Consider the following 16,767-nt stretch of genomic DNA (forward strand, 5'->3'; position numbering starts at 1 on the left):
GAAGCCCACAGGCAAGAGTTGAGGGCACTCTCTCTCTCTCCTGCTGTTGCTCCCCTGCAACTGGTATTTGGAGGGCAGACAGGATTGCTGGTCTTGTGGTAGCAAGCATGACTTGTCCCCTTAGCTAAGCAAGATCTGCCCTGGTTGCATATGAAACGGAGATGAAGTGTGAGCACTGTAAGATATTCCCCTCAGGGGATGGAGCCACTCTGGGAAGAGCAGAAGGTCTCAAGTTCCCTCCCTGGCATCTCCAAGATAGGGCTAAGAGAGATTCCTGCCTACAACCTTGGAGGAGCCGCTGCCAGTCTGTGAAGACAATACTGAGCTAGATAGACCAATGGTCTGACTCAGTATATGGCAGCTTCCTCTGAGGCTGGAGGTGGCATATAGTCCTCAGACTAGCAGTCATTGATAGACTTGTCTTCCATGAATTTATCTAAGCCCTTCTTAAAGCCATCCAGGCTGGTGGCTGTCACCACATCTTCTGGCAGAGAATTCCATGGATTAAAAAGTACAGGAGAACCTTGTTATTCGGGGTTCCGTTCCTCGCCTACTACTGTGAGTAACAGAACCACGAGTAACGAGGTATTAGGGCTATAGGGAAAGCGGGGTTAGGTTCCAGGGTGGAGGGGAAAATCGGGAAAAGCCTCCAAACTGCCCCAAATGTACTGTGGTGTGCTCCGCAGGTTTCCCATTTGCCCAGGCATGTCCTCCAAAGGATGAAATGGCCCCCAGTACTGCGAAAAATCGCAGGAACAAAGTCCAATTTCCCCCCAAGAAATGAACCAGTATCCTCCTCTATCCTCAAGACAAACTGGCAGCCAGAAGTGACCTCCGCCATCACTTCCAGACCTCTAGGAACTGCAGATATGTGGGTTTTAACCCATTAGTATCCATGGTTACTGGAAACAGGTGTCTATTAGACACCCACAAATATGTGGAACCACAAATAATGAGGTTTTCCTGTACTTCCTTTTGTTGGTCCTAAATTTCTTGGCAATCCGTTTCATGAGATGACCCCTCGTTCTAGCATTATGCAAGAGGGAAAGTGATCTCTATCCACACCATGCATAATGTTATATACCTCTGTCATGTCACCCCTCAGCCATCTCTTTTCCAAACTAAAAAGCCCCTGATGTTTTAGCCTTACCTTGTAAGGAGGGTTCTCTAGGCCCTGATCATCTTGGTTGCCCTCTTCACCTTTTCCAGTTCTGCATGCTCTTCTTAAAATATAGTGACCAGAACTGTACAGTACTCCAAATGTGGCTACACCATAGATTTATATAAGGGCATTATGATATTAGCATTTTAATTTTAAACCCTCTTCCTAATGATACCTAGCAGGGAATTGGCCTTTTCCAAGCTGCCGCACATTGTGTCGACACTTTCAACAAGCTGTCCACCACAGCCCCAAGATCTTTCTCCTGGTCTGTCACCAACAGCTCAGACCTGATCAATGTATATGTAAGTTGTGGCTTTTTGCCCCAATATGCATCACTTTATACTTGCTAACATTGAACCGCATCTGCCATTTTGTCACTCACTCCCCTAGTTTGGAGATATACTTTTGGAGGTCCTTGCAATCTGTTTTGGATTTGACTACCCTAAATAGTTTGGTGTCATCTGAAAATTTGGCCACTTCATAGCTTACCCCAATTCCTAGATCATTTATGAATAAATTAAAAAGCACCCCACTTCTTACTTCCCTCCATTTAGAGAACTGCCCATTTATACACCACAGGGCTCTGTGGTCACCAGGAGTCAACACAGATTCAGTGGCACACTTTACCTTTACCATTTACACCTACCCTCTGTTTCCTGTCCTTCAACCAATTATCAATCCACACATGAACTTTTCCCCTTATCCCATGACTCCTACAATCCTCAGTTTTTGATAAGGAACTTTGTTGAAAGCTTTTTGAAAGTCCAAGTACACTATGTCAACTGGCTAGCCATATCGTTTTTTAGTAGTGTTACGGCTTGGCCCTTACATGCCCATAACTCTATTTTCATTCACTTCTAAAACTAACAGGTTAGGCAATATGGCCTAACTGTGTCTTGCACACATGGGCTGCATACCTGCACTCAGAAACTGATTATAGTATTTTCTTCCCCACCCCCACCCCCGCTTATATCCCCATGTATATTTTTCATACTGTGCTGGTAAATGTTTGTAAGCTCACACATTATTTGGTGTGGTACCCAAGCTCTGAGGAATAAATTACAGTGAAATTCCTATCAGCCATACTGGCTGAATAAATTATAGTTTTGCATGAAGAAGAATGGATGAAATAATCATCATATGATGGGAAAGCAATAGTGCTCATTCATATTAACATTAAATATGTTATTTGGGATCTGACCTCATTGTCCAAAAAATTATTATGCCATTAACAAATCCAAGTTAGGTGTCACCTACTGTTAACTCTAACTAGATTTGTGAATATCTCCCTGTGCCTGAAAAACAAAAGCTGTAATGAAAATAATGTGTGAACTTGTACATCTTTTCAACCAAATGCAAAGAACTAATTTTGAGAACAAATTATTGCAAAATCAATGTTTGAAAATGGTAATATTCTTGTAAGTAATTTGTCAGCATTCATCTGTGAGCCACACCAAGTTTTTAGCATGTATGTATTGGCATTATGGGGAATTGATAATATTATCAATTGTTATGTTATGCTTACCCAGATCATTTATTTATTTATTTATGTATACTGAGAACTCATCAGCAGGTTCAAGTAGCCTTGTAGGTGTGGCATATAAAAATATTAGTGTGGTGGCAGTGGGAATTGTTACGCTGTAATTGATATGAGAGAGAGAAATACTAAAAGCATAGAAACATTTCATTTCTTAAAACACAGTTTCATAAGCATTTTAAATCAGAAAGTGTTAGTATATATGACAAATCAGAAAGTCTCTGTGTGTGTGTGCGCGTGCACGCATGCATGTGTGCATAAAATAGTAATCCCAATAAAACCAAATACATACTTTTGTAAGGGAACAATAGAACAGTTTTGTATGTATGTAGTGCAGCTTTAAAATGCATACTTTATTATTTTGCTTTTTAAAAAATATGTTTATATATTTGGCTGTTTTTTTAAAAAATATCAATACTATAAATGAAATGTTTCCAGGAATCAATAACCAGCAAGAAAAAAAATTTAAAAATTCTGATTTGAGTTCCTGGAATAATAAGGGGGAAATATGATAAGTAGTTGTCAATATTAAAGCAGGCTGAAGGAAGAAGGCTTTGGGCCTTGTGGTAGGTAGAATGAAACAGCAGATTTGAGTATCTACAATCCTTTCAGTATTACATTTTCAGTAAAATAAAATTACTTGTATATGAAAACATAGCCTTTCCCCAGCTCTCTTTTTTTTCCTGATCAGCTGATGAAGAGACTAGCAGCTCGCTGCTTTGCTGGCTTGTTAATTTTATCCCCACTAACTGTGATTTCCGATAGCCGGCCTGCTGATAGTGGTAAGGTAAATATCCTTTTTCATTGCCGTCTTGAAGATTCAGTAGAACTACATCACAGGCATGTGTAGGTGTGTAACACATCAAAAGCTGGTGTTCTCTGTTTTCTGTGTACAAATGAGTGCTTAAGGAGAGCAATAACATTAACTGTTGACAGCCTTGCATGCTGTATTTATTATTAGCATTTCTAGCTTCCAAGATTTGCAGAACAGTTTCCTTTTTTAATCTTCGCTAGCTGCTGTGGTGTATAGTGGGTGTCCTGCTTTAGCCAAATGAATATTAATGAATGTGTGCAGATATATTTTTTTGTTGTTGCCTTCCTTTCTTCCTCCTAACTCATCAGATCTCAAGCTCCTTCATAGTGGTTATCTGAATGCTGTGAAAGCATGATGGAAATTGTCTTTTGATTATTAAGGCCTGGGTTTCAGGCTCTCCCTCAGGATTGTATGTTCATGTTTGTTCTGTGGATTTGCACATCGGAGGTTGAATAGGAAACAGATTCTGAAATCTCACTGGCGTTTTTAACATGCCAGCCTGTTTTGTGTGGTGCACCAGGTTTTATGCACAAAACGTTTTGCGAGAGACATTGTACCCAAGTGAAAGAAATTATGTCTGGGATGTAATCACTCTTTGTATATTGATTGTTACACTCACATGATCATAAATATTAGCCATGTTTGGTGCTGTGGAAAAATGAAGGTAATTGCCTTATGATTAGAGCTCTTTCAGCTCTGAGAAAGGATTGATTAGCATTTGCATGTATTCTAGGTGGTACAGAGAAGCAAAAGGGACAATATCAACATTTATGTTTTGAGAAAGCATTAATCATAAAGGCTGATGTAATTTATTATAAAGATCAGAAGGTTTTTTCCCTCTGACATCATTTTTAATTTTTAAAATTGATATGAGATTGAGCTATCCGTATCTTGTCTTTTTCTACTGCTTTAAAACCAAGAAAGTTCAGCTTCTTTGATTGTCACATGGATTTCTTAGACAGAGTGTGAACAGATTTCTTTTAAACGAGGTTTGTTTTTGTAGCAGTTTTCACTCTCTCACTGCATAGTGCTGTTGGCTGTGGTAAAAAGCACAGATTTACAGGTAAATCTGCTATTTTTTGCTTGAATGTGTTTGAGCTGTTTTGTGTTTCCCATCCCACAGTGCTAATATTCTTTATTGTACAACAATGTATTGTCCACCACTTCTGCATTTTCAGTAGTTATTATACTAGATAAAAATTACATAGTGCCTTTAGAAAATATTATTTGTAATCCTGAGTGATTTGAAAATGATTTCAAAACTCTTCCGCAAAGGTATCTGGCCTGTTGCTATTTTGGAGGTTATGGGTGTGCAAAAGGGGGACAGGTGAATATATATATATATATATATATATATATATATATATATATATATATGAGAATGTGTTTTGAAGGGGATCTTTTGCTTCATAACAATTGCCTTGTCTAAAGCATGCATTAAAAGGTTTATAAGAATGTAGCTATTAAAATATTGTATCGATCATGCTTTGAGTGTTGCAGCATCAAAGGCCTTTTGGGGTGTGGCCTTGCCACTCCACCAGATACTTTTAAGTTACTTGGAACAATGCTGTTGTGGCGATTTTAAATTTAGTCCTGTTGATTGCTCCTGATTTAATATTTTCTGTTGGTCTTCTGCTTATAAATTGATTAAACTCATACTGCAAGGTTGTTTACACCTTACAGAGTTTTAAAAATATATGTTTTTGTTGCCGTCTGATTTTTCAAAAATATTTTTCTACTTCCCTGATTAATAGGCAATTGAAGACGGCAATTTGGAAGAAATGGAAGAGGAAGTTCGGCTTAAAAAACGAAAAAGGAGAAGAAATGTGGACAAGGATTCAGGCAAAGAGGATGGAGAGAAGGCAAAAAAGAGGAGAGGAAGACCTCCAGCAGAGAAATTGTCACCCAACCCCCCTAAGCTGACAAAGCAGATGAATGCCATAATTGATACTGTAATCAATTACAAAGACAGGTGAGCTCAGCTCTTTGTTTACCTAACTCAGCTCTTTCTTTTCTTCATAAAGACTTTTTTAACCCGATACTTAAAAAAATAATAATAATAATCTTTTACATCAGTCTGAGATCTTGGGGCCCTTGTATTTGGTCCTAGAAACTTCTCGTAGGTATAATTCCCATTAGCATCAATAAAAGATAACTTTAAATCTTCAAAGTAAAAGAACACAAACGTAGACATGGATGCAGGAGGAGATATTTTTGTATTGTGCTAAATTCCCCTCCGCTTTTATTACTTGTAAATGCGAAATGAAGATGCAATTCACAATCTATGATGTTAGCTTCCCTCTGAGCCATGTAAATGTGGAGAGGAGTGCTCATGACCGTAACCACACTCAGAGGCGTATCTAGGGAAAATAGCGCCTAGGGCAAGCAATGAAATTGCGCCCCTGTTGAAATATCTGACACCCATCTTTCAGATAACTTTACCATAATATCAGCTCAAAAATACAAGTTCAGACACTTTCAGGAGAAACAGGTTGTAAGCAACACACATGCATACACACACACACATACAACCACGCATGTGGCACATATGTGCCAGTCGCCTTCCCAAGGAAACACAGTACATCCATGTGCTGGGCATGCCTCCATAGAGCTAAGCAGTGAAAGCTCTCTGTAGCAAATGCTCTGCCACCTCAGCACACCTCACTACAAGTTGCTGCCTCCAAGAAATTCAGGGATGGGTTTTTTTCGGTCCAAACAGCCTTTGACTTAAAGGGAGATGGTTGCAATGGGAAATCCTAGGGGCCCCAAACAATCTGAAATTATCCAACAGCTTACAATAGGCTTGGATCCAGCAGCCTGATCAGGAAGAAGGTGGAAGTTGCAACTAGGCACAGAACAGCAAAACAGTGTGATATTCAGTTTGTTTGTTTTTGTTAAACACCATACAAGTTAAAGGCAGGCACTTTCCAAGTTTGAAATCCCACAAACCTTATCAGATTGGGTGACAATATGCAGATAAAGATAGAGCTCTGTATAGAGAATTAAACAGCAGGCTAGTGAGTATTTCTATTTTATTCCTTGCCTCTCCCCGTCCCCGCCACCCTTCAGTTTTGCCAACTTACAAGGTATTAAACCAACATTGTCTTTTTAAGGGATGTTTTGTCCACTTACTTTTGTGCCATTTATATCTGTTTTTTAAATGCTCGGGTCCCTTGCCAACAACTTTGCATTTTTCTGACTCCTTAGATCAGGGAAAAATCTAGACTTGGGTCTTGCAGAAGCCATTTGAGCATGTGCAGTGGCCATTTTTGTTTTCAGCAGCCTTTAAAAAAAAAAATTAAAAATGGCCACCACACATGCTCAGATGGTCCCTGCAAGGTCCTATGCCTTGCCAGGCCTCACAGAGGCCTTTTGAGCATGTGCGGCGACCTCCAAAATGGCCACTGCACTGATCTTTGTAGGCCCAAACAGGCCTGAAAATTAGCCCAAGACAGGCTACAGCAGTGATCTAAGAGGCTGGGGGGGGGGACCTTTGCAGACCCCCTCCCCGGCAGCCCTTAGGAAGCCCCCCGAAGGGGCTACAGGTTAAAAAAATCTTCTTTAATTTTTTTTAATCCATGAATTTGGGAGGGGGTGGGGGGCAGCATGGCACTGGCGCCCCTCCCCCCGTGGCACCTAAGGCTTGTGCCCTGGCTGCCCCCCCCCCCCGGCTTATTTTCCCTATGACCACACTTAATATTATGTTTTGAAAAGAACTGAGGGACAGTGTGGCATTTTTCTACTGCTACCTGCCCAAACTATTATAACAAGAGAAGTAACATTAGGTAGTAAGAAAATCAGCTTGGCAAGGTAGTTGGTGGGTAAGGGCTATCCATGATGGTTGACATCCAGACTAACGCTGCCCTTGTGCAATGAACAAAGATGCATGAAGGTCGGATAGCTGAGCAGAAAGATGTGCAAGTTCTGCAGTCTCTTGTGGTCTTGGTCCACTTGTGCAAGCATTACATGTGTGCAACAAGGATAGCAGATAGGTTTGCATCATTCCCTACAGTATGTATGGACTAAGGAAGAGGCTGAGGTGGTACAGGCATACCCTGTTAGACCAGTGCAATGCTAGTCTGGAATGCAAGCCCAGTTTTTTATTTGGAAATCTCTTCTTCAGTCCGTATATGTTGCAGGGAATTATGCAAATTTATCCACTGTTCTTGTTGCCCAAATGGACCAAGAGTGCAAGAGATTGCACAGCTTTGATCACCACTCAACTGCATGACCTTCTTGTGTATGTGCATTTGTGTTTGTTGCATTAGTGCAGCATTATTCTGGATGTCAGCTTTTGTAATCTTCAAAGTATTACTAATTTCTGCTATTCTTGGAAATATTATTTATTTATTTACAAGTGGAACCCACACAGAGCATCTGTGCAACAGTACACTCCTACCTCAGTCCCCGCTGCCCTCCGTCCGGGCCCCACTGCCACACCTCCTCCTTTCTGGGCAGCGGGGCATTTTCTCTTCCTCTGTGTGGTGACGGGCCATTTTTGGCCTAGCCCCGCCACCACTGTGCCTCTTCCTCACCGGGTTGTGGGCCGCCATTTTCGGCTGGGCCCTGCCACCACCGCGCCTCCTCCTGAGCCCGCCAGCAGCCTCCTCTGGGCGGCGGGGCTTTGCCCACCACCCGGCTTCCTCCTTCCCTCCCTGCCTGCCTGCCTGCCAGCCAGTCATTTTCAGGTGGCCCTGCCGCCACCACTGCATCACCTCCTAAGCCCATTGTCTGTCCCAGCACTGAGCAGCAGCTCCGCCCCCTGCCTTTTCATTGGTTGTGGCTGCAGTGGGGCGGGGCCTGCCAAACATCCCCATGCAGTTCTCTACTCAGTCGGCCGTAAAAGAATTAAATATATAGATTTATTTCCATTTTATATCCTGCTCTTCCTCCAAGTTGCCCAGAGCAGTGTACTACATACTTAGGTTTCTCCTCACAACAAACCTGTGAAGTAGGTTAGGCTGAGAGAGAAGTGACTGGCCCAGAATCACCCAGCAAGTATCATGGCTAAATGGAGATTTGAACTCATATCTCCCCGGTCTTAGTCAAGCACTCTAACCACTACATCAATCAAAATCCTTTTTGACAAATACAAACAGACAATCAATAGTATCTGGATCTTGCATACAGCCTACATTTGTAAGGATGTATGATGGAAGTTTGCGTTATGCTAATTTGCATAATAAACTACCTACATTCTGTGTTCTTTGCTGCGATTCAGTGGTTGATGAATGTGCTATCCCCTTTGGAAATAATGGCTTCCCATTATGTAGAACTTTATTTCTCTAGAAATGGATCAGTGGCACCTGTCTCAACTGTACAAATTGTCAAACTAAAGCAAGAGTGGCTGGATTGTAAATATGATCATCCTAATTACAGAGATGAGTGATCTGAGTAATAGTACACAAATAGTACTCTCCCATGGCTTTATACATATTAAAATTTTGCTAGCGTTATCTAGTCCCCTGACAGGGTATTAAAACAGATAACTGATTAAGTGGAGCTTGTTGGAAGCTGTAATAAGAATTCAACAATGCTTAGGATTATTTTGAATTCCAAAACAAAAATCTCCTAGTACTTTGTAAAGCTTTAGAAGTTTGATTTTGCCAAGAACATCGTCTTTGTTGGGTTTTTTTTTTTTAAGGCTTTACATGATGCTTATTGGTAACATCTTATCAATATTCATTACTTTAAGACCAAAAGCACTCACTCTAGAATGCTAAAGGGCACACTGCAGGATCATCTTACTGCTGAAAGAAATGTACTACAAGGTCTGTTTCCTATGTTATGAGAACTCTTATTATTAAGAGGAGCTATATCCACATGCATCTCCCTTTGAAGGTCTACAAGGTCTGTTTCCTATGTTATGAGAACTCTTATTATTAAGAGGAGCTATATCCACATGCATCTCCCTTTGAAGGTGTTTAAGTTTGCTTGTGCACAATAGCTGGAAATGTAAAAAAGGGAATGCAGAAGACACTTGTGCATCCTATACTGTCAGTTTTACTTAATGTGAATTATCTGAGCTTGCCAATTGCATATACTCCATGGTTTCTTTTTAAAGACGCAACTCCAATGAAATCAAAAAGTAGTTTGATCAAATTGCTTTAGTTTTTATAGAACTAAAAACAAGAGATTTGCATTTTCTTTTTATAATAATGTTTGACAAGTGAGTGTTGAAGTTTTGCTTATTTTCTTCATAAGGACTTGTATGCAGTGGATTTGTAAGTAATGAAAAGAATGATATCTCAAGAATAAGAACAGAACATGAAAGAGAATCCTCCAGCTTATGCCCTTTACGGCCTGTCACTATGTATTGTGTACAATAGTGAGTACATGCTATTAGGCCTGAACATGAATGCAGAAGTCGGGATTGCGTCCCACCCAATCCAGTCTGACACTGCAGATTGGAATGTTGGGGTCAAGGTCAAACCAACCTTTAAATTAACTTTAAAATTAAACAGGATACTCACTGTGAACCCAGAAGAAAAGTAACCTAACACCAGAGAATCTCAGAGGATGTGATGTAACATCAGAGAATTGCAGGAGAAACTCTGAAATCGGCCTTTTGTGGAGTTAAAATGGGCTAAAATACTTTTTAAAACTTTTTTTAAGGTGATATGCACTGGAAGGTGGGCAAATAGAAGCCAGAAGATTGGGGAGAGGAGTTCCCCCAGCCACGATCTCCCCCCACCCCCACAAAAAAGAAGTAGACTTTCACCATCATTTGGAGCTCTGGGAAGCTCTGACTTTTTCCATAGAAGGTCAAAAAAGTTTGAACTAAATGGGCTGTCCAAGTTTGCAGCACACAACTGCAGGAAAGCGGGCTAGGCTCCCTTAGCCCACTTTCCTGTGGTTGTGAGAATCGCCTCAGTATCTTCCTGACCAAATGAACAAAAATCTTCATTCTTTTCAGAGGCAGGTTAGGTGGGTTGAAGAGATACTGAAGAGTGTGCAAAACCGGACTAAGGGAGCCCAGCCCTGTTTTGAATGCTTGTGAGAACCACCAGGCTCGAGGGCAACAAGAGAACCACAGCAGCAAGCCCGCATAAATAGCCCCCCACTTAAACGATGTTAATGGAGTGATTGTTCCCTTAGCCTCATTTTGTTGGTTGTGTGTCTGCCGTGGCTGCTTGTAGCCACAGCGGGCACACTCAGGGTGTGGTGGCTCCCAATAATGCACCACGTGACCCTCACGTGGTGCATTATTTGGTCTTCGGGGTTTGGGGCACCACGTGGTGGCGCTTCCCTGAGCCCTACCACCGGAGCGGCTGAGCGAAGTGTGGACGGCCCGCAGGAGAGACACTGCTCATCTGGGCGGGCAGTCTGCCTGCCCAGCAACAGGTAAGGGATCATCTGCGGGGAGGGTCAGGAAAACCCACTCTCCCCGCAGACCCACCTGAAGCTATTCACACGGCTCTTGTGAAAAGATTCACTGCATAGGCGGAACTGGGGGAGCAGGCAGGGCACATGCCCTAGGCGCCACGGAGGTGGGGGCGCCACGCCAGTTCCTGCCACCCCCACCCCATTGCCCACCTGCCCAGCCCCAGGGCCCCTCAGCCACTTGCCTCCAGCTCCGGCCTAGGATCGGCGAGGCCTAGGATCAGAGCAACCTGCAAACTGCAGAGCTCTTCTCTCCCTGCCTCTCAGCTGATCGGCGGGTGAGCGGGACTTCCAGAGAGGCCTCCGAGTAGGCCTTCCTGAAGCCTGAACTCGGCAGGCCCCAGCAAGCCAGGAAGGAGGCTGGCAGAGCTCCCTGCAGCAGACCAGACCATCCAGCACAACTTTTGCCAGGTAGGCTGTGAATTCCTTTTTGTGATTCCCCCCGTATATAGGGATCTGCTTGCCATAGGGCTTTGATATGGGTGTTGGGGTGAGACTGAGGAGTCTCTGAATATTTAATTTAAAACAGACTGAAAAATGTGCTGGCTTTAAAAACAAAAACTATCTAAGGCCTATAAGTGGCTTGTTTCATGTCAGAAATTTACAAAAACTTCTGGAACAGATATTTATTTATTCATTCATTCTTTCATTCATTTATAAATGCACTTATGTTCAAGTTGTTTTGCAACCCAGAAGGTCTGAGTGAGAACTGTGAAGCATGTGTTGTGCTTTTATTTTATTTTTCTTGTGTGTGAACTGCTCTCCAATAACTTGCAGGGACTTCAGGGTAAATCTGGCCAACATGTGAATGCAGCACCTCCATTCCAGAGGAGATTTAAAGGGCTTTAAAAGCCTCGTGTGAAAAACCTCCTGGAATCAAACTTTACTGAATTTGTTCAGAATTCTGAGAAAACAAACATAGGCTCACCCTGCATGGTTGAAAGTCTCCTTTGCTAATCTGCAGCGAGGGGGCCATTTTAATAATTAGCGTTGCTAGTGTGTTCTAGGCATTAAAAGTAGCACAAATATATAGTACTCAATGTATATCACTATATACTGTGAAGTGTGCATGTGTTTATTTAGTGAAATGTATTTCCAGGCAGCATACGTATTTTGAAATATCAGACTTAAATCCTTGGGAGCCTGGGATGTGTGGAGGCCCTGGACTTTGAGGGGCTGGGGGCCCATTTTAAAATCTCATCTTGGCCCATTCCAACCTTGCTATGCCCCTGGCGGTCACTACACATGGGTTTCTGCACAACACCTGCACAGAAGAAACTTCCATGTAGAAAATGTGTCTCTTGTAAATTGACCCTGAATTTTCCATCCATGACTGGTATAGTTGAGAGTTAGAGTCAATAATAAAAGAACAGCACACTGCTTGTGACAAGAAGGGGCAAATGACAAGGATTTCTTAGTCTGGCAGGGGCTGGTTTTGGCCATGGCAGAACTTGGCTGTCTGCTCCTGTTGCAAATGCCTCTGTCTAGTGTGGCAAACTAATGTATCCTCCTCCATCTTGGTGTCAAAGTAAGCACTAGTGTGGTGGATGCACATATACCCCATCATGAGCCATCAATCATCACAAGATAAAGGCTGGCAGGAATCATTCACTGGTTTATAGACACCCCACCACCACCATCACCTTCTTCTTCCCCTATTTTGCTAGTGGCTATTTGGGCAGGTGATCCTCTAGGACAAAGTCATGTTTTTTAAAAAGAATGAGATGAGACAGAGTAAATGACACTTGGAATCCTCGCATAACTCCTGACTGTTCTCAGTCTTTTACAGAGATGGCTCATGTTTTCAGGTTTTGATCAACAACCATGTCTAGATGGTACAGTGTTCCTTTTAACAAGGATTTCCAGATATTGTTGACTACAAGTCCCATCATTCCTGTCTGGACAGGGGCGCAATTTCAGTTGGAGCTATTTTCAGTTGGAGCTATTTTCCAACTTTCCTAGGAGCTATTTTCCCTAGTTACACCTCTGCTTCACTGTGTTCAAATAAATGTAGTACCACTGGGATGCAACTTGGACTTACAGCTGGGGTGGGCCACCTAAAGAAAAAAAACTAGCAATGAAGAGAAATACATTTCATAGCACTGGATAGCACTCTCTAAATGTGTTTCAGAAGAGGATGGGTCTGACATGCAAAGACATGCAACTACCTTATACTGAGTCAAAATCCTTTCAGATAGATGCTTTGGAAACGAGACACAATCAGACTTTGACCCTCTCTTCTCCAAGGCCGGAAGGAAAAGGCCTAGAGGGTGTCTCAGGGTTGGGTGTGGGCAAAGGTGACTGTTGCTGGTGTCTATCTTATGTTTCTTTTTAGATTGTGAGCCCTTGGGGGACAGGGATCCATCTTATTTATTTTATTATTATTATTTATTAACACAGTCAGACAGATGTTATTGACTGGTTTGTTTTATCCAGACATCGAGTCCTTCCCAAGGACCTGGGATGGCTGAATTTTATTGTCAATGTTGTTGCTGTTGTTATAGATATCGTCGCAGAATATAGGCTGTTCCCAGTAAAGTTGCTTTTTGTAATTGGCTGATGGTGATTTCTGTGGCCCCTATGGCGTTGAGGTGCTCTTCAAAGTCTTTTGGAACTGCACCCAGGGCATCAATTACCACTGGGATTATTTTGGTCTTCTTCTGCCACAGCCTTTCAATTTCAATTTGTAGATCTTTGTATTTGGTGATTTTTTTTCTATTTCTTTTTCTTCTATTCTGCTATCCCCTGGTATTGCTATGTCGATTATTTTGACTTGTTTTTCTTTCTTCTCGACTACAGTGATATCTGGTGTATTGTGTGGCAGATTATTATTATTATTATTATTATCATCATCATCATCATCATTATCATCATCATCAGCAGCAGCAGCAGCAGCAGCATTATTTTACATTTTATATCCCGCTCTTCCTCCAAGGAGCCCAGAGCGGTGTACTTCATACTTAGGTTTCTCCTCACAACAACCCTGTGATGTGGGTTAGGCTGAGAGAGAAGTGACTGGCCCAGAGTCACCCAGCTAGTCTCATGGCTGAATGGGGATTTGAAATCGGATCTCCTCGGTCCTAGTCCAGCACTCTAACCACTACACCATGCTGGCTCTCATTTATTTATTATTTCTCTGTGTAAACCACCCTGAGCCATTTTTGGAATGGCGGTATAGAAATTGAATAATTAATAATAATAAAGGGCATTTTCAGAAGTGCTCTGTCTGTAAGAGGGAATGACCCTAATACCTTTGCTTGGTCTGCCTGGTTAGGACAGTGATGCTGTTCTGATTCTCTCACTGCGCCAGTGTTTTCTTATTCAGGATGTTGGCCACTGTATTCAAATAAGTGTGGTATGAACTGGTTCATACCACATGATTTTTCATCCATTGGTTCCTCAGGCCAATTTTCGTCACTTCCAACTAATTCATTTTATTAAAGCACAAGCTTGAATCAGTTCATCAATGTGATGAATCAAGTTGAGTTTTAATGACAGATTTTAAAAGCATGCCAATTAGTCGGGCTGTTCTTAGCTTGTGTAACAGACTTTTGTCTTTCTAGTGGCAGCAGGACAGTCTATCAACTCAGATTGTACCACCTCCTGCTATCAGGCAGTATCCCTGGATCATTGAAGTCTTCCAGAGGAAGGAATTTGCCCGGATTGGTGGCAGAAGACAGGATTCAGTTAGTCTCAATTCTTGGGAGTTCCAATAGTCATTTCCCTCCCTTAGAGCAAATTCCCTCCTAATTACCCCTGTTAGGGTACTGGGAAAGGATATTTTTAGGCTCTTGAACTTTCCAGCCAGATGGAGGATATCTTGCACAACACTCAGAACTTTTTTCAAAGTACCACTTTCATTTTCCTCCTGGGAGGAAATGAACTGCTGTGATTGACATCTTTAGCCAGAGATAAAGCATGGCTCAGTTCAACCGTAGTGTCTGACAATTCAGAAGTAGCCAGCAACTGACTGGATCCCCCATAGTCAATAGCCCCACTAGATCTGCTGGTGGGCTTAAAACTCCATGTGTGTAGCTGGTGATTTATCCATCACACACCCAATTCCATCAGAATCTCCTTTTTGTTACAGCTGTTCTGGATTGGATTAAAAAGATAATCCCAAGGATGCATGAGAGACTGCCTGTGTCCCCCATAGCTGTTCCAAGAAAAAGCGGTAAAAGCAGAGGTTGGGGCAAATAAGAGTAGATACTACAGCTGCTTTTGTTGCAGGAGCAAGCATTGACTCCATAAATCCTAGTCCCAAAGCTGCAAAAGGCCAGGTTTTACTGCTTCTATGGGTGGGGATTGTCAAGGTGATTTTCTTGGTCCAGTTTTAGGGATAGTAGTGAAAGGGGACTGGAAAAGAAACACCTTTTTTCTTTGTCCCCTTTCCACCCTCCTTCCTTGAAGATAGCCCTCAAGAATCACTGCCTAAGCATCCTGTAGTGGGGGTGGAGTGGTGCTGGAGATAATCTTGATTTGTTGCTTGAGGAACTCTGCTTACCTTCTCAGACAAGTCTGATGCTTTAGAGGAATGGGAGCTTTAAGGTAAAGGCTGAGCAGCCTGAGCCAAGAATATGAATTTCTTTACTTCTCCCCAGAATTTTGCGCACTGTTCAGTTAGAACTTGCTGCGCCTGATCCAGTCACCGCTCAGGCAGCTTAACCCAAAGAAGCAAGTGCTCTATTTCCTCATTCTGAGACCAGAACTCCTTTCTGGAGTATTTTGATAAGGGAGTAAGGAAAAATGTCAATCTTTCTAAAGCTAGAACTCCTGAGTGTTAATGAAATATTACACTCTCCCCCGAGAAATAATAATAATAATTATTATTATTATTACATTTATATCCCCCTCTTCCTCCAAGGAGTCCAGAGCGGTGTACTACATACTTGAGTTTCTCTTTTACAACAACCCTGTGAAATAGGTTAGGCTGAGAGAGAATTGACTGGCCCAGAGTCACCCAGCTAGTTTCATGGCTGAATGGGGATTTGAACTCGGGTCTCCCCAGTCCTAGTCCAGCACACTAACCACTACACCACGCTGTTCTCAGTAACACTGTTCTGAAAGGGTGTTCCAAATATCTGATATTGTGGCAAGCTGCTATTCATTCATTCAGCACCTTCAGTGTACAAGGCACTTCTGGGGGGCACAGAGAGGATAGGTCCCTGTCATGAGGATCTCATAATCTAAAAATAGACCCAAAAGAGACACTAGAGGGAGGGAAGGGAGGCAGTATAAATGGGAAGAATATCCAATTATTTAATGCTCATGGTACTGAGTTGCAGTAGGTTTTGGGGACTCGGGGATTGTGTGAAAGGCTTTGCAGAAAAAGTGGACTTTGAGGAGAGATTTGAAGAATGGAAGCATCACACAGGTCATCTTGGAGGGGGTTCCAGGCACAAGAGGCAGCCGGGGAGAAAGGGCAGAGTCGTTTTGAGGGAGCAAGAGACTGTCAGATGGCTGAGAGTGTTGCAGCTGGAGCAGCGAAAGCCACAAGCAGCAGTGTAAACTGGAGGTGAGAACAGAGAAATAGGGGCGGGCAAGGTTTTGAAGGTAGTAATCTGGAGGTTCTACTGAATCTGGTGTAGGGCTTGACGTGGTCAGAGCAACAAGAGGAGTGAATGATTTAGGCAGCAGAATACTGGGGGGTGGGGGGAGGCTGAGGCTGAGGTGAGACAACAGAAAACTGGAAAGCAGAAGGTTGCAGTTGTCAAGGCAAGTGATGACTATGGCATAAGCAAAAGATTTTGATGAGGGACAGAAGCGTATCTAGAGAAAATAGCGCCTAGGGCAAGCACTGAAATTGCACCCGCTGTCCAAACATCTGACATCAATCTTTCATATAACTTTACCATAATATCAGCTCAAAAA

At 42.4% G+C, this 16,767-nt stretch overlaps 1 protein-coding gene across 5 annotated transcripts in view; it reads left to right on the forward strand.

Moving 5' to 3' along the window:
- The window catches only part of SMARCA2 (SWI/SNF related, matrix associated, actin dependent regulator of chromatin, subfamily a, member 2), a 227,440-nt gene that overhangs the window by 187,050 nt on the left and 23,623 nt on the right, over positions 1-16,767 (forward strand). For 4 of the 5 annotated variants that reach the window (XM_053297258.1, XM_053297260.1, XM_053297259.1 and 1 more), the window contains exon 29: positions 5,268-5,485. In XM_053297258.1, coding sequence (XP_053153233.1) covers positions 5,268-5,485 — 218 coding nt within the window. Of the gene's footprint in view, positions 1-3,344; positions 3,487-5,267; positions 5,486-16,767 lie in introns of those variants that run through there. The other variant, XM_053297262.1, reaches the window with a different exon arrangement.

The sequence above is a fragment of the Hemicordylus capensis genome, chromosome 2, assembly GCF_027244095.1.
Source record: "Hemicordylus capensis ecotype Gifberg chromosome 2, rHemCap1.1.pri, whole genome shotgun sequence".
NCBI lineage: Eukaryota > Metazoa > Chordata > Lepidosauria > Squamata > Cordylidae > Hemicordylus > Hemicordylus capensis.